The 25,883-nt window shown below is 37.6% G+C and overlaps 6 protein-coding genes across 12 annotated transcripts; 3 read left to right on the top strand and 3 right to left on the bottom strand.

The window, feature by feature from the left end:
• Nucleotides 1-999: 999 nt before the first annotated feature.
• On the top strand, nucleotides 1,000-6,964 carry LOC119080378 (ARF GTPase-activating protein GIT2). Of its 2 annotated transcripts, none has more exons than XM_037188684.1 (7): nucleotides 1,000-1,235; nucleotides 2,009-2,460; nucleotides 2,525-3,110; nucleotides 3,170-3,306; nucleotides 5,963-6,153; nucleotides 6,219-6,576; nucleotides 6,633-6,964. In XM_037188684.1, exons 1-7 carry the CDS (start codon nucleotides 1,142-1,144, stop codon nucleotides 6,831-6,833), a joined length of 2,019 nt encoding a protein of 672 aa, XP_037044579.1. In that variant the 5' UTR covers nucleotides 1,000-1,141; the 3' UTR covers nucleotides 6,834-6,964. The 2 variants fall into 2 exon arrangements, with proteins under 2 accessions (XP_037044579.1, XP_037044578.1); XM_037188683.1 differs by having other exon boundaries at nucleotides 6,216-6,576.
• A 1,773-nt stretch (nucleotides 6,965-8,737) lies between these two features.
• On the bottom strand, nucleotides 8,738-10,945 carry LOC119080381 (dynein light chain 4, axonemal). Its single transcript, XM_037188688.1, has 3 exons — nucleotides 10,730-10,945; nucleotides 9,068-9,151; nucleotides 8,738-9,005 (listed from the first exon to the last, which is right to left on the bottom strand). Exons 1-3 carry the CDS (start codon nucleotides 10,799-10,801, stop codon nucleotides 8,841-8,843), a joined length of 321 nt encoding a protein of 106 aa, XP_037044583.1. The 5' UTR covers nucleotides 10,802-10,945; the 3' UTR covers nucleotides 8,738-8,840.
• A 2,293-nt stretch (nucleotides 10,946-13,238) lies between these two features.
• On the bottom strand, nucleotides 13,239-14,101 carry LOC119080379 (histone H2A-IV-like). Its single transcript, XM_037188686.1, has 2 exons — nucleotides 13,966-14,101; nucleotides 13,239-13,812 (listed from the first exon to the last, which is right to left on the bottom strand). Exons 1-2 carry the CDS (start codon nucleotides 14,024-14,026, stop codon nucleotides 13,265-13,267), a joined length of 609 nt encoding a protein of 202 aa, XP_037044581.1. The 5' UTR covers nucleotides 14,027-14,101; the 3' UTR covers nucleotides 13,239-13,264.
• A 1,056-nt stretch (nucleotides 14,102-15,157) lies between these two features.
• Nucleotides 15,158-19,518, bottom strand: LOC119080370 (probable elongator complex protein 2). Of its 4 annotated transcripts, none has more exons than XM_037188670.1 (8): nucleotides 19,303-19,517; nucleotides 18,468-19,236; nucleotides 18,036-18,403; nucleotides 17,780-17,981; nucleotides 17,584-17,721; nucleotides 17,357-17,522; nucleotides 16,794-17,285; nucleotides 15,158-15,610 (listed from the first exon to the last, which is right to left on the bottom strand). In XM_037188670.1, exons 1-8 carry the CDS (start codon nucleotides 19,423-19,425, stop codon nucleotides 15,499-15,501), a joined length of 2,370 nt encoding a protein of 789 aa, XP_037044565.1. In that variant the 5' UTR covers nucleotides 19,426-19,517; the 3' UTR covers nucleotides 15,158-15,498. The 4 variants fall into 4 exon arrangements, with proteins under 4 accessions (XP_037044565.1, XP_037044563.1, XP_037044564.1 ...); XM_037188669.1 differs by lacking the exon at nucleotides 15,158-15,610 and adding an exon at nucleotides 16,589-16,732; XM_037188668.1 differs by having other exon boundaries at nucleotides 17,780-18,403; nucleotides 19,303-19,518.
• A 738-nt stretch (nucleotides 19,519-20,256) lies between these two features.
• Nucleotides 20,257-22,095, top strand: LOC119080373 (zinc finger protein 2-like). Of its 3 annotated transcripts, none has more exons than XM_037188674.1 (4): nucleotides 20,257-20,408; nucleotides 20,469-21,063; nucleotides 21,097-21,738; nucleotides 21,835-22,095. In XM_037188674.1, exons 1-4 carry the CDS (start codon nucleotides 20,396-20,398, stop codon nucleotides 22,064-22,066), a joined length of 1,482 nt encoding a protein of 493 aa, XP_037044569.1. In that variant the 5' UTR covers nucleotides 20,257-20,395; the 3' UTR covers nucleotides 22,067-22,095. The 3 variants fall into 3 exon arrangements, with proteins under 3 accessions (XP_037044569.1, XP_037044568.1, XP_037044570.1); XM_037188675.1 differs by having other exon boundaries at nucleotides 20,258-20,408; nucleotides 20,469-21,041; nucleotides 21,096-21,738; nucleotides 21,835-22,093; XM_037188673.1 differs by having other exon boundaries at nucleotides 20,469-21,738.
• Nucleotides 22,096-23,089: 994 nt separating this feature from the next.
• On the top strand, nucleotides 23,090-24,953 carry LOC119080374 (zinc finger protein 12-like). Its single transcript, XM_037188676.1, has 4 exons — nucleotides 23,090-23,236; nucleotides 23,298-23,876; nucleotides 23,937-24,579; nucleotides 24,695-24,953. Exons 1-4 carry the CDS (start codon nucleotides 23,224-23,226, stop codon nucleotides 24,924-24,926), a joined length of 1,467 nt encoding a protein of 488 aa, XP_037044571.1. The 5' UTR covers nucleotides 23,090-23,223; the 3' UTR covers nucleotides 24,927-24,953.
• Nucleotides 24,954-25,883: the final 930 nt, after the last annotated feature.

Raw genomic sequence — 25,883 nt, 5'->3', positions numbered from 1 at the left:
TTTCCATGCAAGGTATATGGTTTCATTAACAGTCATGGTGCGCATGGAGAACCGCTCTTACCATTATTATTGCAGTGCGGGCGGCTATATGTTACAAAATCTATAGATATTCATCGACAGTGACAAAAATAAATTTTAGATCAAAATGAATGTCATAAAGTAATGAAGTAAATAATACCACTTCAATGTTTAGATCAATGGAAGTACTAGACTCGACAATGGCGATCCAATATATGTATGTACCGTACATACCATCACTGTTAAAGATTAAAATGGCGAGACAATACCTACAGATAAAAACTTCAAAAGTCCAGTTTTTGTGGAAATTTTGTTGATCCGAGGCGAAGCCCCGATGTCAATAAACATACGATATCGTGACGGCCTTTTTCAAATTGAATGTGTTTCCAAGTTGATATTTCAACTCACTAGCTTTAATTTCGATAAAAATTTACTTGCTTTACAGGAATATGACTAGCAGTTACCGACGATACGTTATTGACGTATCTGTTGCAACAGATGCGTATACAACTTTTCATGCTGATGGCCTAGATTATAAGAAAAATTCCGTAATTTATGCCCAAGGCATGAAAAGAATGTTTCCAGATTTTTTTGCTATAAACTTAGATTACACCAACGCACTTCAAGCAAAAGTGCTATTAATGACAACTGCCAAATAGAGTACCTTTTGTGTGAAAATTTATCCCCACTGTTTTTACAGTGTAAAATTTTGTATGGAGCACTGTCAAGTTTCAGTACCCTATTTAGAGTACCACTTTTGCTTGAAGTGCGTTGGAACAATGAAAAATTTGATCAAAACAGATTATCAATTATTCTTCGTCTGTATTCAGTATAACGGTAGCATCTTCAAACTTGAATTTTGAAAGGCGCGAAAAACTGATTTTCATTAATGCACTTTATTCTTTTGTCAGTTGGGATGAATGAATGCATCCCGATTGTTAAAAATGTCATTCATAATGAAAATTTGTAAATACCCAGTCCTACCAATAGCAGAAGTCATAATGGTGGAATAGTTTTCATGCAAATATGGATAATAAATAAAAAGAAATGTAACATCTACCGATCTATTCCCTTGGTTTGTGCAATAAATTTTTATTTGAATTTGTGTTCAATAGAGAAATGAATGTGTTTCGCAACAAATAAAGAACGTTTGTTTAGTAGAATGTCGCGAATTAAATCGCGTACACAAATCGAAATTTGTGGCGACTGTGGTGGAGGTAAGAATTTTTCTTTACTTGTTGCACTCTCTGTTCACCATTTGATTTGCATGAATGAATTTTCCATAACTTTGTCATACAATCAAAATTATCAAACTGCTACATATTTACCTAACATCGAAAACAAACAAATATCGATTTATATATTGCACTTATGCCATCGTAATGAGAATTATTTATTTTACAATGCTTCAGGAAATTCTGCCAGTTGTACTCAATTGTCTCCAAATCAGTTGATTGATTCGAGCTCTAAAATGTTTACCATACTGAAAAATTTCCGTCTTCTCAGGGCTTTCCGTCCTCGGATCTTGTAGACGATGTCAATTAGCTAGTGTTTGTTTATATTTACATAGTTTCAACCCATTAATTGATATAAAGGGTTGATTTTCAGGTTGTACGTGTTTCATTTGTGTGTAATATTCATCTTTCAACCCAAATATTAATAATTACGTGTCACCTGCGAAACCTACTTATTAATTGAGTGCATTTGATTAATATGGTTTTGCTGGTAACTATGTCAATAATGCAGATCTAGCTATACCTTTTGGACTCCTAGACCTTACTTCTTGTGCGAAGTATTTCAGTTTCTGTTAAAAGTCTCTTAGAAGCTTCCCATCCAAAGATGATAAGTATTCATCATGGAGTTAAGGATACTCGAAAGAGCTTAGTCTAGGCCTGCAGTTTCAGGGAGCCTCAACGTCACAAAAGCAAACCTGATGCGTCTTTTATATGTGCCAATAATTTACCTTTTCTGATTTCGTTACTTTTAACAGACCCATCATGGGCTTCAATCAATCGAGGCATATTGCTATGTTCCGAATGCTGTTCGGTACATCGATCATTAGGACGTCATATATCCCAAGTTAAATCACTTCGTCAGGGCAGTTGGCCGCCATCAGTTTTCACATTTGTCAATGCATTAAATTCACATGGAGCCAACAGCGTCTGGGAACATTGTTTAATGGACTCGGTGGCGCCAAAAGGACTGAAAAGAAAGCCAACACCCAAAGATCCACTGCATCCGACGAAGGCTGATTTCATACGTGCCAAACATGTTAATCTCTCATTTGTGCTGAAACCGAATTCGCTGCAATTGGAAGATGGCGGAGGTGGCAATTTGGAAAACGAACTCAGTAAACAATTACGAGCTAGCGTACGATCAGCCAATTTAGAAATGTCGTTAAGGTTTTTAGTGCAAGGAGCCGATCCCAATTACTATCATGAGGTTCGTGTAAACTTGTTTTGAGCCATTGCCTTCGATGAAGAGCTAAACAAATCTTTTTCTTAAGGAAACTGGTTCCACGCCACTTCATGTCGCAGCCAAATCGGGACAAGCCTCGCAAATCGAATTATTAATTGTTTACGGAGCTGATGTAGCTGCAAAGGATTCACAAGGCAATACAGCCATCGAAATAGCAAGAAATAATAAAAATTTCGCTATCGCTGATCGCTTAACCGAAGCACTATATGAGGTGACGGATCGACTGACAATGTTTTTGGGTGGTAAGAAACCGGATCACGCAAGCGGCCAACATTTTACGTTTCCGGAACAGACAAATATCGAGATTAGTGAGCAATTAAAAATTGCTCGAGGTAAATTACAGTTAGTACCAAATAGAATGTTTGAGGAGCTGGTAATGGATCTGTACGATGAGGTGGATCGAAGAGAAATGGAAGCAATATGGGCCACCAGTGCACTGAATCCGGACATTGGCGCCGTACCATTTTTACCGACAAATCCACATTTGAGTGCGACACGAAATCAAGGGCGCCAGAAACTAGCTAGATTCAGTCCCAGTGAATTTGCTGGTCTAGTCACTGATGTCTTGGTCGATGCTCGTAGACGGCAAAATATGGCAGCTCTACGACCAATAGGTAGAAAACAGATTTTGAAATTGAAAGTAAAAATAAACGATAACTCTGTTCTGCCATAGACTCACCCTTGATTCCAAATATTGCTTTGCTGAGACAACAAACTAATCGCCAATCGAATCTATCAGACGACGAACCTCTATATGATGCGGTTGCATCTGATGATGACTATGCGGCCTTAGTACCAGCTCCGCAACAGGTAACATTTCCACGAACTTTAGGGTTTAAGAATAACAGCATCGGGTAGTTTTGTAATTTGATTAACATGATAGGGGCCATATAACGTCCACGTACATAACGCTTTTCATATAGTCATACGTTGTATGGAGGCAGTGTAGTTTTCATTAATTCATTAATTGCATCTACAGAAATCATAAAATATACATCGAATGTGTGGATATGCGAAAATCTAACAAGGAAAGTGTGATGAATGCATGAAAATGAGACAAACGGAACGAATTCGCTAATTTTAACATTTTAGACTTACACAATATAGCATCAAAATAAAATCATTTCTTCGCAAATAGAAACGCTTTGCTCGGTGTCAAGGTAGCGCTTCTTAAATAAGTCAATTGTAATTAAATTTAGGAGAAGTAAATATGGTTACTTGAACTAGACAAATCAAAGACTAGATTAATAATTGATTATTGTTACATTGAATCAAAACCAAATCTTGTGTATGATGGGCGGCGTAGGCGTTATGTTTAAAATATTTCAATGCTATATCATTTTGTTGCTATTACGTGTATACAAAACTTATTAATTTAGTATCTATCCGAATCCATCTATATATTTAAGCTCTATGTAGGCAATGAAACCTTCCTACATTCATTAGTGCCTGTAGTAATTCATTCTATTTAACGAATTTAATGTTAATTGATTGCTGTTAACAAAATTGTAGCTTTACTCTTAATATTCTACTAAACAAAATTTGTGATTGTTTCAACAGCCACAGTCCAGTAATTGAAGTTATTTCGACGAAAATTTGAGGAGGACCGTCAAGAAAAAATTGTAATGAAGTATGCCTTTACTTTGAAACGAATGCATCCTTCAATAAATCCGTGACTATAAACTCAAAGGATTGGTTAAGTGGTATTAGTAGTCGGTTGTTCTCTCAAAACGTCAGTACCTCATTGAGTCAATGAAAGCTCCAGATCCTGCATCACTTAAGTCTTATAACATTTGACAGGCTTGCCTTGTTACCTTAATTAAGTGTGGATTTCTTTTCACAAAACTGCAGGATATGTAGGTTACGATTTTGTGATAATAGCAAACTCACAAAAGAGTTTTCGAGCTTCGGTAACTGTCTTTTCAACAAGTATTGAGTTTGTATATCCGAGCCGAAAGGGATTTATACAACTACACTCTTGTCAAAACACAGTGACCGCAGCAGTGCCGCTTTTAGCTTTTGGGCGCCATCGGGCAATTGGAAAAATAGGCGCCAATTTAGTGAAGCTAAATTTTTTTAAGGACCTCGGGCGACATTTTTTTCTGCTCCACTTCGGGCGACACGGGCATTTGCCCATTTGGCCCATATGGAAAAGGCGGCACTGGACCGCAGCAAGTTACTCAAAGACACACGAGTTAGTTTGCGAGTATTACAAAAAGTTCTTACCTCAAGTATTGAAGTATGTAGCAGCATCAAATGTATTCTGGCTTACTACCTGCCCCGCGTGTGCAAATTATGTTTTCTTCCCGGTATCCGAGTCAAGATTTCCCGGTATACAAAAATGTAAAAGTGACTTCCCGATACATACATTTCCCGCTGGTTTGTGCAGCTTTAATTCGATTTCCCGGTATCCTAAAAAAAATTTCAGAAATTTCCCGGTATCCTGGATACCACGGATACACATAATTTGCACACACGACCTGCCCCTTGCGATAGTTGATTTCCACACAGGAAAATTAAAAAAGGAACAGAAAAGTGCGCATATATCGGATGATTTTCGCAGGGGTCAAAATGATATGTAATGTTCAACTTTCGCATGGGGCTGCTAGTAAAATTGATTTCTCTGTTCAAAGATGACATTGCCTATAAATTCTTTCTGCCATTTTTAAGGAAAATTTGAAAAGGATGACTCGTATGTCAAAGCTTCCTCTCCAATTATGTCAGGGTGTCTAAGAGTTCTTTGTGAGAGTAATGTCGTATGATTTAAGAGTAGCACGAATTCTTCGTAGTTTCAAATCCTTTAGAGTACAATAAAGGGCAGGGGAAAATCCATCGCGGAAAATGTGTGAATTATAAAATCCTAAAAATGTTGACGGTGATGATGTTGAACCTTGACCTTCCTCTTCAAATTTTAGGTCTACCCAAATATATTTTTCCTCTTTACTGGGCAAATTAACTAGTTTTCTATTGTAGAAACCTTTCGCAGACGGTTCTGTTATCAACAGCGATTACAAATTCAACCGATTAGATCATTTATAGCTAAATGTATGTTAAAAGTAATTAATTCAAAATAGTAAAAAGAAGAAACTGTTGAAAGTAACTGATTCGATTCCCTTTTACGGACGACCACATTATAATATGTTGACGAAAATCGCGATTATGACACATCTGTCCTAAATAATATTCTTGGTCGTCTGCGAAAGGATTATTTCACTGGTGCTTGTCGTCTGCGAAAGGTTAATCTATTTAAATGTGATACACTTACTGATAGCCTCTAACTAAATACTAAAATTGTAATAAAGATTTAATTTAATGAAAATAAAAAATAATTTTCCAATTAATTCTATTGCGCTTTCATTTCTTCCATTGTTCTAAACGGTGTTGGGTAATTGATAATTTTTTTTTTCGTTTAAATGAGTTTCATAAATTTTCTAACATTAATAATGATTAACGAACAAATCGCCAGACATTTGTGCACAAGGGACCGATAAATACAATATCCAATACGGAAGTGGAGAATTTACGGCGAAAGTTGTTGGAATCATTTTCCGAGATCGATGAACTCAAATCAATGGTCGAAAAATTATCGTTCGAGAATGATCAACTGAAGTCGCGCATAGATCCTAATGACACAACCGCTGACTTCGATGTACCATTGTGAGTGTAACTTAATAGAAATAAATTTTCCCTCCGTTTCAAGTTTGAATTTAACATTTTAGGAGAATCGACATTCAAACAAATGGTGCCGATGAGACTGAAACAGAAAATGAACCCGTTTCTGATGGAAGATCCAGCAAACGACCGGTCAGTATGTTTGAGCCACGTGAAGGCCCCTACACGAAGGCTCAACAGATAACCGAGAGTCGAACGACCAATAGTATGTACCAAATGGCCGTTCAAAAGCGCGTCGATCCAACACTTCCGCTGAGCGAAGAAGTGAAACACAGGACTGATTTAGTGACCAGACGCATACAGGAACTGTGGTCGGCCATGCAAGATGTAACTTTGAAAGATGCCTTTGTACCTTGCTCGGAACGGATACGCGTTGCTGTAGCTGAACTAGCGGCAATTTTCCCAACAGTAATCATTTTGAGTATATGTTGTGACGGTAATTTACAGCTGTTGTCCATTCACAGGCTATCGTTGACGAAACTATTAAGACGGCTCTAAAACAATTGAATCAAAATACCGGTCACATACAGACATCGTGCACGCGACTGCAACGAGCTTTATTAAACGATGACATCACAACGTCGGATTTATTTATGCAGGAGGTGCGTAATTACGCATACAATTTGGCAATGGCAACCAAAATGTTAGTTACGCAGTTTCCGTAACGTGTCGAAAACCGATTTAATATAACTAACTCAATTCTATGATAAGACGTATAATCCTATTTCTAAGCAAAAAAAAACATATACTACCACCTTGCCATCACGAATACATTCAAATATATTTAACCAGTTAAGTCTCGTATATATTTATTAACCTTTTACAGGCGACTATGCCATCAGTTAATGATACAACGCCCACAATACTAAACTACGTCTTCACTTGCAAATTTATTTTTTCGACTAGTCAAAATCACACATTTGCAAGTAAACACGAACTATATTTTACATGCAGATGCGATCTATCAACGATTTTTAGTCCTGTCGCCCAACCGTAATGACGCCATTATAGCATGTTAACTAATGAAGTAAAAGATTTTTAATCGATCTCTTGAAAATATTCAGATTAAAAGACGTAACATACTAGATAATTCAATTGGTGATATTCTTTGTCGTCTGAGAAAGGTGAACGATAGACCGAAAAAGATCCTAACACTCATGACCGGGAGCTGTACACTACAGGTTTCATTCCGATGGGCAAATATTCATAAAAAATCCTTCGTCAGTCAAAAGAAAATCTTTCAAAATTTCAAGAATTAAAATCCTCAAATTCATAGAAAATCCTGTAAAAGACTCGAGAAAATGAAAAAAATCCTTTGAAAATCTATCCAGAATTACTAAAAAACCATTGAAAATCCTCTTGTCGCTCCGTATTACATGAAACACTTTACCACAGATTTAAAAATTGCCAATATGACCTAAAGACGTAAGACGTAAGTTCAATTTTTGTACAATTAGACATTGAAAATTGGGAGACAATTTCGAAACATCACTGATCACCGCATGTTACCTCTTTCTATTGACGAAAGTGACAGTAACCTAGATATGGTTAGATAGTCTAGATGTGCTTTGCATATAGAAAATCCATCACGTCTAACTCATGTCATCACCTTCTGTTACCTAATTATTCGAAGATATTCTTTGAATTAATAACCAAAAAAAACTTGTAATATTGTTATCGGCTATTACACATTTCACAAAACAAGCATCTTTTTCAGTGTATATGTTAATCATCATCATCATTAATTATCATTTTATCTGTATTTTTCATGAAACAAAGACAAAATAAAAAAATATGTATTTTACACCCGGATATATTTTGGTTTTCCATTAAGTTGAGTAGATTTTTATTCGTTAAAATATTACCGAAATATAAACTGAATCCGCACCAAAACATTAAAACAACCTAGATTTATTGTTGAGCTTCTTGACGACATGGAAAATTAAATTTCATATAAATAATATAACTGCGGGAATAGCAGTAAATCCACTCTACTCTTACCAAGGATCTGCAACTTGCTTCTTACCACTACTACTCCTCACCTCATTGAAATGAATACTTTTGTCGCAGATTCTCTATTTCGAACGATGCTATGAACGATGCTATGAACGATTGATTTTAGGCACTTTCGCTTGTAGGCCGAACGGAGTGACAACTCGCAATCGTGCAATGACTATTTTAGCGTATTTGATTCCAGACCTCACCTTCGGCTCTGTCTGGAAACCTCTCACACGCTAAAAAAGACTTTTAGTCCTAGATATGAAATATACTATTATATACGGACCAAAAACGTCACGTTCTCTCACCAGATAAGAGGCCAAATTTTCTCTCTCAAGTTTCCCACTTTTCGTCCCAGTTGTGTCAACTTTTGTTCGTAATGTGACTTTTTCGTCAGCCTGAATATAAAATGTTTCTCGAACTAAAAATTTTAATTTTTGACCACTGCTGTGGTCTTTTCGTCCTCAGGCTATTATCAAAGAAAACATTTGGTTCTTCGTAATTTAATTCGTTGCTTCTTTATTCGTTTATATATTGTCGCGGCTCATAGTTAAAAAAACTATAAATCTTCATGTAAAAATACGGTTTCCTGTATTGATGTAAGGCAAATACATTTTGAACTTGAAACTGTTAATTTTAAAGGGGAAAAAAATGATCGAAATACATATACAAATTTAAGAACATTTCCATATTACAACGGCCAAATTGCCACCAAAAAACAAATACAGAAGGTTTTTCGTCTCATAAGACACTTCGAATCCGAATCCTTCACCAACTATGACATGCCAAAATGTTCCGAATTTTTTGTCCATTGCATCTTTAATCGTTTTTGCAGCCATCTGGATAGTAGATTTATTGTTAAAAACAAAAGTGCACAAAGAAAAAACTGGTCATACGTTACTTCATAGTTGGCTGCAAATTTTTCGCATGCCGTTATACTCAGCTCAATGCAGTCAGTCTTCATTTCTTCGATCATGTCTGAGTGCTAGGATGATCAGTGGTCTTATTTATAAGAATGGTTCAATAATTAATTTAAACTATATAATGGCCTAATAGTATAATGATAATAACCTGCCTTAACAACCCACGCAGGGTTGGCCAATTTCGCCAATTTTAACTCTAACCTTTGAGATTTTTTCATCTAGGAGCGGGACTATTAGGAATCAAATAACGATTCTTCAAACAATTTTTTTTCCTGTGCGAAAGCTTTACATGTAACTCCACTTGAGCTAAACCGATACAATTATTCAATAAGCTTTGTTTTGCTTACGAATCTTCCATTTGGATCGGGTTTGTCTCCAGTGCCGAACTGGCCCTATGGGCGTTCGGGCGATTCCCGAAGGGCCTTTTGATTTTTGTATGAAGAAATGGCAACGAATGGTCTTTTGAAAAATTTCTTCATACAACGCCCGAAGGGCTTTTTTGAGCCAGTGCGGCACTGTCTGTCTCAGAGTAGTGTTGAAGACTTAGAATATGACAATAAATTGAGTAAGAGACGAATTAACCATTGCGTTATTGAATGGAATACATTCTACAAAGTCTTTTTTGCATCACAGAGAGAGAATTGTAAGAACTTAAGAACTTAAGCATTAGGGCGTATCGAATTTTGCAAATTTTAAGGACCGCGAAAGCCTGTGTGCGGAAAATGTAGATCATCGAAAACTGTGTCCGGGCATGTGGTTGATGAATCCGATGGAGCCATGGAAGAAGTCCCCCCGGGCGGCTTTAAGTTTCCGATGGTCATAATTCGGAAAGTTGAGAGTATTTTTGAAAACAATGTTCTAGCGGGATGTAGAGCTTTGAAAACTCTACAAATCTACCGAAGAAACCTATGGTCCAAAAGGTGCCATTGCCAAGATTGCCTAACATCGAAAATGTGACCTTTTGGTTTTTGACTTATATTTCCTGAGAGACAAATGATTTTTTTTAGCCTGTGGTATGAGGTGGTAGAGGAGGTCGAGCACTTCCAGTACACTAGGCATGTCCCGATCCATTATACACTTGAAATCACTTTTTTAACCTTTTTAATTGGAATTTTTAAGAGTTGCCACGTCGCCCACGAAGCAAGTGCAGGCACTGCAACCGGTGCTGTTGAGTCGAGGACACCTTGGCCAGTAAGTATGCATAATACTCCACGACAGTAGCTGAACTTTTTCACAAAATATCTGTGATAACATCATAGAAAATTCTCAGAAGATTTTCTTTTAAAATTCAGAGTAGCTATGTTGTTCTAATGTGGTAACGCATGAAGAATGAATAAAGAGAATTAGATTGAATTGGTTGATTCTTATAATTCCCTAATAACAGGAGTAATTTCAGAAGTGAAATCATATTTGGATTTTTTTGATTCGAAACACACTGTTGAGGGTTACATTTGAAATAAAGAAAATAAAACAAATCTCATTTTGTGACCATTTTCAAAATTTCTGTTTATAGATATTCATCAACCGCCTTCTAGTTTATATAAATTGATTAAAGAGTTGGAACTTCCCAGACACTGAACTACATGTTCATTGATCAAACAAGCCATTATCTATTGGAAATATGCAAAGTATCTACAAACCTTCACCAAAGGGTACGTATGTACAATTTTCTTATCGCCTTCATTTTCCTTCGCTGAACTCTCATCAGCCATTGTCAATTTTTAATACAGAAAAACGAAACGGTTTTTCACATTCACGCGATGCAATTAATTTGATTTTAAACAAAAACAAACAAAAAATTCTTACAAGAACGTATAAGTGCGGCTTCAAAAGTCACATATGTTACTGAGAATGAAATGAAAATTCAACAAAATGACGTTGATTCTATGAAAATGCGCAAGTGCTTACCTCACACTTTCATATTATGCCGTTTTTTTTCTTAACCCTCTATAAACATCTTCGTCATATTAAATGCCTGAATACGAAATTAATGCCACAGGAGTTATGTCCCCTCTATGAATTCGAACATTGATGGAGGTATTATATACGTTCTGAATTACAATCAGTTAGATTTTACGTGTAGGGTGATAGTTAAAGGAGGGAGCCAAAAATATTATTACATAGGAAGATGATTCAGTTAACGTATCTACTATATTGCAATAAATCCGCAATCCACTCTTACGGTCGCACTGATGGTTTGAAAACTAAGGTTGAATTGGGATATCTAGTAGTGGTCGTAGTTATGCTTGTTATTGCTTGTTACGGTAGCCAAAAAAACTAGATAATAGGTGTAATGAGTCATCACTACTCTATGATCGCCTACTCCACACTTTACCCTTCAAAAGCTTTATTTTTCGAAAATAATTGCTTTTGTGCCGGGCTCCAATCTGTATTTATAAATGTTGTCGAAGTTTGTGGTTACTGTTGACCACAGATACGTGTCAAAAACTAATACATAATGCGAGAGCCAGGTTTTGTAATGCAGTTGACTTGAATTCTCGAATCAGGTGATGATATTTTGAGATTGGAAATAGGTTTTGTGGTTCCATCGCAATTCAACGTGGTAACGCTGCTTGTATTTTGGGAACATTAGGGAAGAAGAAGATCGATGATATTTATTTACTGTAGTTTTTAATTTTTGAGAAAAGATCGATGTTTTACCGGCTGCGCCATAATTGTGAGCAGTCTTTTTTGTCGCATTTAAAATAAATATATAAAGCGTTTTGTGGTTTCATGCACAGGAAAGGGAGGGCACATTATTGGCAATTTGAATGATTAATGATTACACCTCCTCTGTAAGTGGTTTTAGGCGATTAAATTATCAAAATTACCTAATTTACTGACAAGATTTCCAAACCTATTCCGGTAAATTAATTCGTTAATTCAAATTACCAATAATAAGCCCTGCAACCAGATACCCTAATAGGTAAACGCTAATATCAATGATGATATTTTGTACTTAGTGCAATTGACTGAAAGGATTTCTATTATGAAAAGTGAACCAAAAACTCACAACAATAAAAGTTTTCCATGCATCCAGCAGAATGTACGGCTAGATTCCATTGAGTCTAAAAATGTACCAGCTGTTTTGCAGAACGTCTGCACAAATGTGATGCATTGATAAAAGTCGTAAACGACGAAACCAGCTGGGGATTTTGAAAAATTTGCTACTTCTGAGATCTTCAAAGTGAAGATTATATGAATCAGATTTCTCATTTGATGTTCATGCCTTAATACAGCTGTGAAATTATTTGTCTAAATTGACTAAGACGGTGCTTGCAAAAATTGCAGTCTTTGTTCTACATTGTTCAATGCTAAGTATACAATTCAAATTGCTTTGATGCATCCGTGTCTTTAGCATGAAAACGTAACGGACTGAATTCTTCATACAATTCTAATAGCATCAGAAATTAGTCTTATTTTGAACTCACCAATCCTAACCTTGTGAAAATGTTGATAGGTAATGCTTCGACTTACTAACTTGTAGGTTGTTCCGCATCGATACCTGATTATAAATTGATGTGGGGCCAAGCCGGCAGCTCAATGGTTCTCCTGTGAGCGGCCGTTATGCCACTTTTTTTCTATGATTTTTCATTCGTAAACGAGAAGAAATGTCAATCCATTTCCAAAGAATAAATTATAGAGAAAAGTCTAATTTTTTTTTTGGTGGAATTTATTTTTTGACACTTGACTCCAAAACAGTTTTTGGGAATTTACAGTCTTTCTGTCAGTTTCAGGGAATGAAAAATCATAGAAAAAAAGTGACAAAATGGCTGCTCACCGGAGAACCATTGAGCTGCCGTCTTGGCCCTACATCAATTTAGAATAAGGAATCGATATGGAACAACCTACCGTCTATCACCGACACAACGATTTTGTAAGATGCACGATTTTTGCCTAAGCAGATCCACTATGAGAATGAAGATAGAAAAAATGACGTCTTGAATGTTTCCAAATGTTGTAGCGGTTATAAATGGGTTTTGATAGCACGGTAAATATTTTGGGACAAGCGAGAGGCACGAATGTTAGGCAAAACTGAAAGTCGTTTGTAAAGGTAAAAATTAATTTTTCAAAACAAACGTTAGAATATTTAATTTCCACTATTAACACTAACAAAATGTAGAAGAAAAAACAAAAATAAAAACGCAAATAAAAACGCAACGAAAAAAAAATATTTAAAATTCGAATTCAACGGAATTATCTTCTTCGGCTGACTCCGCTTCTTCGACTGACTCCGCTTCTTCGGCTGACTCCGCTTCTTCGGCTGTCTCCGCTTCTTCGGCTGACTCAATTGAACTGTTGGCTTCGTCTTCACCATCCGAGTCGCCTTCATTCAATTCACTATCATTGTTCGATGCACCTTGCCCGGTTGATTTGATCTTATTTGTTGTCCGCTTATTTTCTTTGGACGCTTTCGGCAACAGAACTGGATGAATATATGGAAGCACTCCAGCGTACGGGATATTCACATTCTTCAGCAACTCGGAAAACTCGGCATCATCCTTGATGGCTTTCATTATGTGACGTGGCACGATTCTCACTTTCTTGTTTTCATTTGCTATATCACCGGCTACGTCGCAGATCTCAGCGGTGAGATATTCTAGCACACCAGCTGTAAAAACTGCTGCGGACGTGCTAATTCGATTCGCATAATTTCCTTGACGCAAGTGACGTTGAATTCGGCCTACGGGAAATTTGAGATTTGCTTTCTTGGTTTTAGATACTAGAAGAAGAAAAAAGAAATAAAACGTGAAACGGTATTTTGCTATTCGGTTTCAATTGAACATATGTTTGAGTGAACAAAGTTCATGATCTTTATAAACTCAAGGTTCATGCGTTTCATGTTCATGCAACATTTAAATCAATTTTTACCTACCTCGAGGTTTTCCTGCGATTTTCTTCTTTACGATTTTCTTTGCCGGCTCTTTAGGTGCCATTTCGTAGTTTATGCAAATTAATGTTCCCACCACGCTGGATGAAGCACAACTGAAATCTCTTTCGACCTGAACAAACAAACGAATATCTCGAAAACGAGTTTTCTTTGCTGCACAGAATGACAATTTTTATGAGATTCAGTGCCGAAAAGCGGACATTTCATGCACGATAGAATTATAACGGTCAGATTATAAGGTACGCTTTACCCACGACAGTTTGATATATTTTTTCTGTACATTTTGAATTATTATTTCATATCATGTTTGATGTGAAGGATTCTGAGTGCGTCGAAAGAATTTCTTCAAGTATGGAAAATAAGGTTTCAGCGCTTGTTATGGTGGCTAATATGCTTTATGTTTAAACAAATGAAGTCGCAGATATTTTGAAATCATTGAAATTGAATCAAATTCGATCGGAAAAAAGCAGCAGATTCGTACTCGACACATTGCACGTTGCAGCCACGATTCCGAAAAGCTGTGGTTGGATTTTCGTCCTGATTATAAATCCAGGGAGTAAAAAAATTGTAGAATTAGGTATTAAACTAATATGTCATTGGTCAGGATCATGACGTATTCCTGTTTTAAGTTGACTAAGAATTATATTGGTGCGGGCGAGACGAAACTATTTGTCTCGATCACATTTATGTAATTTCCGTAGCTTCTCGGAATCGAGGATGAAGTAGTGAATACTGCAGTTCTATTTGGAACCCTTATTACACCAAATATATCGACCTACTTGAGAGAGTTCAAAGAAAGTTTACAAGACTTTTGTTCTATAGATTCAACTGGGCAAAAACTGATTACAAATCAAGGCTGAAACATCTTAAGATGCACTCACTTGAGACTCGACGCCTTCAACTGGATGAAATGTTACTGTACAACCTGACCAGTGGAAGGCTTACTACGACACTCTCATCCGATATTATATTTCACCGACCAAACCGCTATACGAGGAATCCGCCGAAATTCTATCTGCCGACACCTACATCCAACTATGCAGATAATGAACCGCTACACCGAATCAAACGCCACCACAAAACGATATTTTCATCACTGAGACCTTACCAACCCGAGTCGATATGCTTTCAAACGTGCAGTGATGTCGTTCTTTGAATTTTGACGGAAATTTGTTTTTTTTTCTCTAATTTTATTTCTAATTTTATTTCTAATTTTTTTTCTAATTTTTTTCTAATTTGTCTTTTTTTTGTAATAATGTAAACGATCGCTTGTAATTGGGCACGTGACCTGTAAGATGATCAAATAAATAAATAAACCTGTTACAGACGGTACGTATCAGGACCACTATTATTATCGGCTCTAATACTTCCATCGATCAAAGTATTTTTAATCTGTTGAGTTCAAATCTCGTACTTCAATTTTGTAACATGAATTTTACTGTATAAAGGACCAAATTACCCAGAGCCTGTCATTATTTTTGTCGTCGTTGCCGATAACAGATGAATTCTGCGAGTCAATTAGTTAATTGAATATATACGAACCGAACCATCGTTGCCACAACTAGCTAATATATTTTTACTCTCATCGGGCTTAGATTCCATCTTATTGATACACAGATGATGAGCAAACCTATGGACAAGAACAGGAAAATTTTAGAACCGGAAAACTGAGCCTTGAAAACTGGATGGTTCTGCCATGCCATCGCGTCGAAGTTTGCACATTTTCAGTCTGAACAAAATGCTGAATGGAAATCTGTCGACACGGAACACAATTTTCATTGATGGTCGATTTGGTAGTGAAAGTGTTCGGTTCGGTTTCAGTTTGAAACTCTACAGCTGGCCACAGTTACATACTTTGATCGAACAATGCGGCGCCCAAGTTAAGCCTAAATTTGTGTTGGAATTCGCTGACGTTGTGGGTAAAACTGCGAACCTAGTGACGAATAGTTGTGAAACGGACACACTAGGAGTTGAATTTTGTAGTATAGTTACCAAGCCGGGAGTAAGTGAAGTAGCGATCACCGACTTCCATCAACCACTGGCTGAACTCATACAAAATTCAATATCAGAAATGGAAGCTTTGGGATATAACAACCCTTTCGTATCACAGAGTTCTTTCATTCACGAAGTTCCTCCCATTTATCCTGAAGCTGACTTTAGAGGTTATATTCGCTTGGAATATTTCGAATTAACATTTCTTCCATAGATGATCAGAGAGATGAACCCTCAGTGTACAAGAGAAGCGAAATAGGCAAACATCACTTGCAGACATGTTCAATTTGCAATGAAAGCTACGTTGTTGGTGAAACTGATCGACACATGCGGAGGCACTTCAACGGTGAATATTATCAGTGTCATGTCTGTGGTCAAGAATATCAAAACTCGATTCGTCTACAAAAACACGTGAAATCGAAACACATCATTTCAAGAGACGAATTCTTCTGCGATATTTGCAAGAATGCGAATGTCTTCCAAACCAAAACGCGAAGCAAATTCACAGCTCATGCTCACGACAGGCGCGGATGGAAAAAGTGCCCGATGTGCAATGAGAGTATCGGTAGTCTGACTAGGCACATGAATGGGAAACACATTAAGATCAGAAACTATATCTGCGATATCTGTGAATTTCCTTTATTTTTCAATTTTGATTGAATATAGACGAACCAAACCGTCGTTGCCACAGCTAGCCAATATATTTCTACTCTCATCGGGCTTAAATTCCATCTTATTGATACACAGATGATGAGCCATCCTATAGACAAGGGAAAGAAAATTTTAGAATTGGGAAACGAGCAAAAAATTCTTTCACTCACGGTCTTTGAATAACTCCAAACGGAGTCCACGTTCCCAGATCGCTGAAGCCATAAATATGAATTATACCAACTTCTAAACCAACAGCAACAACGTACTCAGACCCAACATTTTGCGAACATTTTGTGAATGCCAGGGCCGTGACAGAATCATTTTTCATTTCTAAAATACCAGCATGACTCCACTGTTTCAACGAAGTGTTTGTGGGTTCGTCACTTTTGCGCCAACAAACTATTTTTCCATCCCTTGAACCGGTAGCAAAATATTTCGAATCGAATGTCCAGTCACATGTCCATATAATGCGTCCGTGAATTCCATTCTTTTTGTCCGTTGTTGCGATCATTTCGAAGGAGTCGTTTATGTTCTCAAACAATGTCCATCGTCTGTCTCGTGAAACCGTCAGTAGGTATCGATTGTTTGGTGAAAACTTCATTTGAGTCACGGTTAGTTGATGAGACAGGAGCTTTTGATGTTGTTTCCAGGTAGTTGTGTTCCTTTACAAGGAATTTTGTTGTTAAGGACTATTATAAAGGGAACTAGCTAAATCAGGAAATTTTATGCTTACCACACGATCACTTGAGCATGTTCAGCATTATTGGATTTACAGGACGAGGCAAGAAATCTACCGTCGTAGCTCGAAGCTAATGCAAAGATTTCATAGCCATGTCCATAGAGCTTTTGTATTTCTGGCCAGAGTGTGTTTTGCATCAAAGTTTCCTCCGGGGGTGGTTCTAAGGGAAAAGTTATTGCAATGGACGAGACTCATTTTAGATGGTAAGTCAATCTGTTTACCGTTGAGCGTGACAGCAGAGAAATAATTTTCCGGATATTCGTCTTTAATGTGTCTCTGTTCGTTCGGGACTTCATTCTCAATGAAAACCGCCTTGTTCGACAGGCCTAGTGACGGAACCGATGCTCCTTTCGATGAAGCTGCAACACAAATTCGATTATTAAGTTCAAATAATCAGTGACGCGTCAAGGAACTTACTGTTTATTATAACAGTGCCATCACAGTCATCTTCAGCGGAAATATTGCAAATTCTACGGAAGTTTTCCACAAAATTTCCCGGTGCACAAAAAGTTCGAATAATTTTTTCCTCAGCACCACTAGCGAACCGATATCTTCCCAACATAGCTAAAGCTTTCATGTCATAGCCGTGTACTTGTGGTCTGGCCAGCTCGTGCCACGTCTGCAATGGGGAGAAACTATAACTGATTGAACTACTCAGATTGAGACCACTTACGTGTTCATCAAATGATGACCGAACCCACGGAACATGTATTCTACTCGTCTGATCGGCTGATACAGTTACCAAAAATTTACCACTCGGTTCCCATGCTAGATCTTGCACCATACTGAAGTGTCCACCAACAACGATTCCGGGTAGCCAAGACGATGTATCTCCTTGATTTTGACGCCAAATATGAAAGCTCCCATGAAAGCTGTGACCCATAATGCTTTGTCCATCTGGAGAAAACTTTCCGCCATAGAATCCTAAAGAATTGCCTCCAACATCACCGACGCGAATTTTTTCCATCCAGACGCCATCTTCTGTTGTCGTCCAGATAATTAACGTTTTATCAATCGAACTGGAGAGAAGTTGAAGTGTTCCTATACCATCGAAACAATTGAATCATGTGAATTTCCTGACATTAAAATTTTAATATTTAATTACCATCGGCTTGACGGCTCCAATTCACCCCATATACCCAGCCATCGTGCCCCAACAAAACAGATTCCAATCCAATGGCGAAGTGATGTTTGGTTCCTTTTTCCGACTCGATTGTGAAGATTCGCTCTTCGATTTTAATCTCTTCGTCTGGCTTCAATTCGTTTACGGTTTTCACGGCAGTGATGTCACATCGCGGGGAAATTCTCCATAATCGTATAAACGTGTCCTGTGCCGAGCTAGCAAGAAGAATGTCTCCATCGTCTAGTCCGACAAAATCCAAACCTCGTACCCAATCCTCGTGACCAGCGAGTGTTTCAATTTCCACGAATTCTCTTTTATCCGCTGTATGGACAGAACCATACAAATGAACGTTGTGATCATCGGTTGCCAACGCAAGCAGTACACAATCTGTGTTTTTGATGTAAAACATTTTGATGGCAAAACAGAAACCGCTGCCCAGCGAAATGGTTTGCACACAAACGAAATCATTCGAAGAGGAATCTTGATGCCAAAATTTGATCGTTGAATCGGTGGAAGCAGTTGCAACAATAAGATGCTCGTTTACGTAAATTCCATCCACAACTGAAACAGCGCCAGTGTGACCTTTCAAGAACTTAGCTGAAGGTTCGTCAGAGCTTTCTATGTCCCAGTATATGCAATCATTGTCATCTGAACCAGAGATGAATTGCTTTCTGTTTTTGATCCATTTAACAGTATTCACACGAGCCGTATGCCCAACGAATGTTTTGATGATTTTAGCGGATTCATTGTGCTGAGATTAGAAATTAACGTAAGACACATGACACTGCCCGGCATAGAGTTCTTATGTTTAACTTACGACGGGATCGAATACAGCAACGGAATTGCAAGCTGCGAATAATATCAAATTATTGTCACCCCAGTCTGCAGACTCGACGGTTCGGTTACAAGCGATAGATGTGTAAACGTTATTGACTTTCATTATTTCGTAGGATACAAAACGTCCTATTATTGTTGTGACAGTAAATTCACACACGTTTTCTGACACGATTTACACAACAACAACATGTGTACATAACCACAAACTTCAAGTCTTCCATGACAGAAAATTACAGCCGCATCAAATGACAGGTGGCGGGCTTTTACAGTCCATTTGAATGTTTCAAGTCAAGGATGTAAACTTTGTGGAGGTCACGCAGATCGCCATTTTATCAGATACGCGGGAAAACACCACGTCTGATGGTTTCGTATAACAAAAAAAAAAAAAGAAATCAGAGCGACGAGAATCATCACAGGAGGTGAATTTTCGTATGAAATCCACCATTTTAGAGGCAAGTGTGGTGTGTCACTCGCGTACCTGTACCTGTGTGACAATGTTTAGAACCTTGGTTTTAGCAAGACTTTTCGAAATGAAAGGAATGCCAGAAATGAATGAGAATGGAATGAACGTAAAGAATGAACACTCTACACTGCAGAGGATCTTAAATATATTTTCTACACTCAAAAAGTAGGGTATGACTAACTGAAAATTCAATGAATTCTTCAAAATCGGTCAATTTTTCTTGAACGCGACGCTAAATTTTAAACTTAACACAACTCGCAGACATCTTATTCAATTAAAATCAAAAGTAACAATTTCTTGGCGGATCATTTGAACCATAAAACTTAATTTGTCGAGTGAAAAATCATCTAGAATTTGATTATGACGTAAATCAAGGGTTCAAACGTAAATTGGGAAAATCCGCGATATAGGCGGCTTGAATTGGCGACTGTCATGTTTGTGAATTTGTATAATGGCATTTTGTCGAAGGAACGGACGTCGTTTAGTTGCTGAACTGTCACAAATATTATTGTTTATCAACACTGCGAGCAGTTTTGCGAGAGCATCTCGTAAAAAGTTTTTTTTTGGTAATTAATTGGCATACAAGAGGACTTCAACAAGATCGTTGGTCATGGACAGCCGAAGTAAGTGAATTTAATTTATCAAAAACATGCATTAAGTTGACCAAAGCAGCTTCTATACAGGCTCCCCCGACGTTGCTGTCAATTCGACTTGCGACAAAATAATAGATTTTGATAATCTGCGTGAAAATGTAACCGGAAAACTGAGTCTTGAAAACTGGATGGTTCTGCCATCTCATCGAAGTTTACACATTTTCAGTCTGAACAAAATGCTGAATGGAAATCTGTCGATACGGAACACAATTTTCATTGACGTCGATTTGGTAGTGAAAGTGTTCGGTGAGGACAACGATGAGACGCTTTTCAGTTTGAAACTGTACAGCTGGCCACAGTTACAAACTTTGATCGAACAATGCGGAGCCCAAGTTAAGCCTGAAGTTGAGTTAGAATTCGCTGACGTTGTGGGTAAAACTGCGAGCTCAGAGACGAATAATTGTGAAAAGGACACGCTAGCAGTTGAATTTTGTAGTATCGTTACCAAGCCGGAATTAAGTGAAGTAGCGATCACCGACTTCCATCAACCACTGGCTGAACTCATACAAAATTCAATATCAGAAATGGAAGCTTTGGGATATAGTAACCCTTTCATATCGCAGAGTTCTTTCATTCACGAAGCTCCTCCCATTTATCCTGAAGGTGAGTTTAGAGGTTATTCGCTTGGAATACTTCGAATTAATATTGTTTCTATAGGTGATCAAAGAGATGTACTCTCAGTGTACAAGAGAAGCGAAATAGACACGCACCACTTGCAGACTTGTTCAATTTGCAATGAAAGCTACGTTGTTGGCGAAACGGATCGACATATGCGGAAGCACTTCAACGGTGAATATTATCAGTGTCATGTCTGTGGTCAAGAATATCAAAACTCGATCCGTCTACAAAAACACGTGAAATCGAAACACATCACTTCAAGAGACGAATTCTTCTGCGATATATGCAAGAATGCGAATGTCTTCCAAACTAAAGCGGGCATCGAGGAACACATGAAGAATAGACATTGCCGACCTTCGATAAGCGATATGAAGTGTTCCATTTGTGGCAAAGAGTTTTTCACGCGAAGCAAATTCACAGCTCATGTGAGAGGACACGACAGACGCGGATGGAAAAAGTGCCCGATTTGCAATGAGAGTTTCGGTAGTCTGACTCGGCACATGAATGGGAAACACCTTAAGATCCGAAACTATATCTGCGATATCTGCGGTTCTGCTTACACACAGTGGACATCGTTGAAGGAGCACATAGAAACCAAACACATGCAGATCCACAAACGTAAAAGCGAGAACGCTGCGACTTGGCCCTGTGAGAAGTGTGGCAAGGTGTTTGCTTTCAGAAGGTAAACGAAAAATTCTTTTCCGAAATTTATATTTTCTGAACATTTTTATCAAACCTGTTTGGAAGGGAACTGACTAATATATTGCACAATTTTCAGATTATTGAACGTGCACGTGCAACTACATTCTGGTAAGTCGTATGTTTGCAATGAATGTGGCCAATCCTTTCGTCACAACAAATACCTGGCGAAACATCGTAAACAGCATAGAGCCATCGTGAAGCTAAGATGCACAATGTGCGAAAAGGAATACGTACAAAAGGTCGGTTTACGATTGCACATGAAAAAGATACATGGCGTTGTACTTGATACCAATCAGAAGCAATTGTAATCGAAATTGTTTAATAAATTCAATAACTGAAACACGAAATTGTTTATCTTGATCTAATTTCTGGACAGTTAGTTTAGAACGAATTCGAAGGGCGGCAGAAGCGAATTTGAATGTTCATAAATGTCGAAGGTCAGCAGGGGGGTCAGAAGGGGATGGAAGAAATAAAAAGCAAATTAATTTATTAGAACAGCAAAGTCAGACCTCAAACACTTGAAGCAGTGCTGAGGAATAGAATATTATATCCGTGTGGTTTGAAGTAAAAAATTTGGAACTGCGTTATTGAGTAAGTAAAACACACTTCAAGCATGAGTGGTACTCAAGCGTACTGAATTGGGACAGCCAACCAATTTTGGCACTGTAAAAAACATCTGAAATTGTTTATACAAAATAGTATTACATTTGGTAGCTGTCACTCGAAGCACTTTTGCTTGAAGTGCGTTGGTACATAAGTCAAGTGTAATCAAGGTTCTCTTAGAACTATGAGTGTAATAACATTAAATCTTGGCATGTGTTGCAACCTAATAAAGCGAATTTGGCTTGTGTGCAACCAATACCATCTCTAGCAAACAAACTAGGAAGATTAAGGTGGTAAAACTGTACAGTGTATTCTGTCATAGAAAATTTTACACTTTTAAAAATAAATTAAATGAAGTATGAGCAGCGATGTAATTTTTTGTGTTGAAAATATTAGGGATACTCTTACCATTTCGGTGTTCGAAAATTAATAATTTGTGATTGTGACGTGTTTTTTTGTGTGTTGCTTCGTTATTTTGGTGTTCAAAAATGAAATAAAGTTTTAAATTCATCTTTTTCGTGTGACGTCGATATTGCTTTAAAAAAGAGCGCGGCACGGCAACTCTATTACAAAAAAAAGTCAGTGTCACATTTGTCGAAATAAGGTGGTATTTTGACTGCGTCAAAATGAAGTTTGGTTGCTAGAGAGGGTATTGGTGCAACATTTTAAGAATATAATGCGGCTTGAGCCGAAGACTGTCATGTTTGCTTGGTTTGCTTTCCATGTGTCAGTCGAAAATCATTCAGTAAATGAACTGTCATAAGTATTGTTGATCAACAAATCTGCTGTTGATGTTGTGTACAGGAAAAAGGAATTAAAAGACATACAAAATACGAGAATTAACAACTTACAAGCAATTGACATGGAAAATCGAAGTAAATGAATTCAATTTCTCCGCAATTTGCATTAATTTAACACAAACTGATTTCTAAACAGATTCCACTACTCAGAGTCCTTCGACCATTCTATCGACTTCGATTCGAGACAAAATTGTAGATTTTGATAACCTGCGTGAAAATGTAACCGGAAAACTGAGTCTTGAAAACTGGATGGTCCTGCCATCGCATCGAAGTTTGCACATTTTCAGTTTAAACAAAATGCTGAATGGAAATCTGTCGATACGGAACACAATTTTCATTGATATTGATCTGGTAGTGAAAGTGTTCGGTGAGAACGATGACACGCTCTTTAGTTTGAAACTACACAGCTGGCCACAGTTGCAAACTTTGATCGAACAGTGCGGCGTCCAAGTTAAACGTGAAGTTGAGTTGGAATTCGCTGACGTTGTGAGTAAAACAGAGAACTCAGAGACGAATAGTTGTGAAAAGGACACGCTAGCAGTTGAATATTGTAGCATAGTTACCAAACCAGAAGTAAGAGAAGAAGCGATCACTGACTTCCATCAACCATTGACTGAGCTCATAGAAAATCCGATAACAGAAATGGGATACAACAACCCTTTCGTGTCGCAGAATTCTTTCATACACGAAGCTCCTCTCATTTATCCTCAATATGGTAAGTAATGACCATTTACCAGGAATATTTCTTATTCTCATTGTTTCCATCTCAAATTAGGTGACCAAAACGATGAACTCGTGGTGTACGAGATAAGGGGAACAGGCACGCACCAATTGCAGACTTGTTCAATTTGCAATGAAAGCTACGTTGTTGGCGAAACGGATCGACACATGCGGAAGCACTTCAATGGTCAACATTATCAGTGTTATGTCTGTGGTCAGGAATATCAAAGCTTGATTTGTCTACAAAAACACGCGAAATCGAAACACATTTCTTCAATAGACGAATTCTTCTGCGATATATGCAAGAATGCGGATTGCTTCCAAACCAAAGCAAGCATTAAGGAACATATGAAGAATAGACACTGCGGACCATTGAAAAACGATTTGAAGTGTTCTACTTGTGGCAAAGAGTTTATCACGCGAAGCAAACTCAAAGCTCATGTGAAAGGACACGAAAGACGCCATTGGAAAAAGTGCCCGATTTGCAATAAGAGTTTCGGAAGTCTGACTAGGCATATGAACGGAACGCACCTTAAGATCAGAAACCACATCTGTGATACCTGCGGTTCTGCATTCACTCAGTGGACATCTTTGAAGGAGCACATTGAAACCAAACACATGCAGATATACAGACGTAAAAACGAAACCCCCTCGAATTGGCCCTGTGAAAAGTGTGGCAAGATATTTGCTTTTCGAAGGTAAACGAAAAATTCTTTTGGTTATGATATCCGAAAACAAATTTTCTGAACATTTTTATCGAACCTATTTGGAAGTGCAGTGACTAATGAAAGAAATTTCCGACACATTTCGCAGATTATTGAACATGCACGTGCTACTACATTCTGGAAAGTCGTATGTTTGCAATGAATGTGGTCAATCCTTTAAACATCCAAAATACCTGGCGAGGCATAGCAAACAGCATAAGGAGATTGTTAAGCTAAGGTGTACAATGTGCGAAAAGGAATACGTTCAAAAGGTCGGTTTACGACTGCACATGAAAAAGATACATGGCATTGAAATTGATACCACTCAGAAGCAATTGTAATCGAAACTGTTTAATAAATTCAGTAAAATCAATAACACGGAATTTGTTTACTTTGATCTAATTTCTGGGTAGTTACACTAGAATGAGTTCGAAGGGCGGTAGAAACGAATTTTAATATTGATAATAATTGTCATTAGATCATTAGTATGCAAGAGAAATAATAATTGAAAAATATGGCAAACTCTTCAACGTAGTGCTATCCAATCACGACAGAGTAAAGTAAACCAGGCAAGAGCAGTCGATTTTGACGAGGGACCTAAATTTATAAGTAGGCCTTTGATTTTGATGCAAAACGCTTACTAATACAAATGCATGAAACGAATACGTAAACGATTATAACGGGATTTAGGTCCCTTCTTTGAATGTATTTTGGTCGTCGGCTCCTGCCTGGTTTACTTTACTCTGCCGTGTCTCCAATGAATGTACAAACCAGGTATGGTCTGTTCATACAAACCGGAGGACATAGCGATTTCGAGCGATTTCATAGCGAGAGGTGAGTTTGTTTATATGAAATCGCTATGTCCTCCAATGTCCTCCGCTACATACAAAGTTTGACATTCGACCATACCTTGTGTTGACATTCATTGTACTTCGTGTTGACATTCATTGATAGCTACATACAAAGTTTGACATTCGACCATACATTGTGTTGACATTCATTAATGCTCTCTGCATTATGAGTCACCCAATGCACTTCAAGCAAAAGTAATCATAGTCGCCAGCTGCCAAATAGAATACTATTTTGTATGAAATGGTTTTTTTTACGCATTCAAGCATGAGTAGTACTCTAAATAGGGTACTGAAACTTGACAGTGTGTCTCACAACTGTAAAACACTAAAGAAAAACATTTCATACAAAATAGTACTCTATTTGGCAGCTGTCAACTATGATCACTTTTGCTTGTAGTGCGTTGGTACTTTAAATGGAGTACTGAAACTGGAACTTGACAATGTATG

This window comes from Bradysia coprophila, unplaced genomic scaffold, assembly GCF_014529535.1.
Source record: "Bradysia coprophila strain Holo2 unplaced genomic scaffold, BU_Bcop_v1 contig_350, whole genome shotgun sequence".
Taxonomy (NCBI): Eukaryota; Metazoa; Arthropoda; class Insecta; order Diptera; family Sciaridae; genus Bradysia; species Bradysia coprophila.
This window is presented reverse-complemented; position numbering and strand designations above follow the sequence as displayed.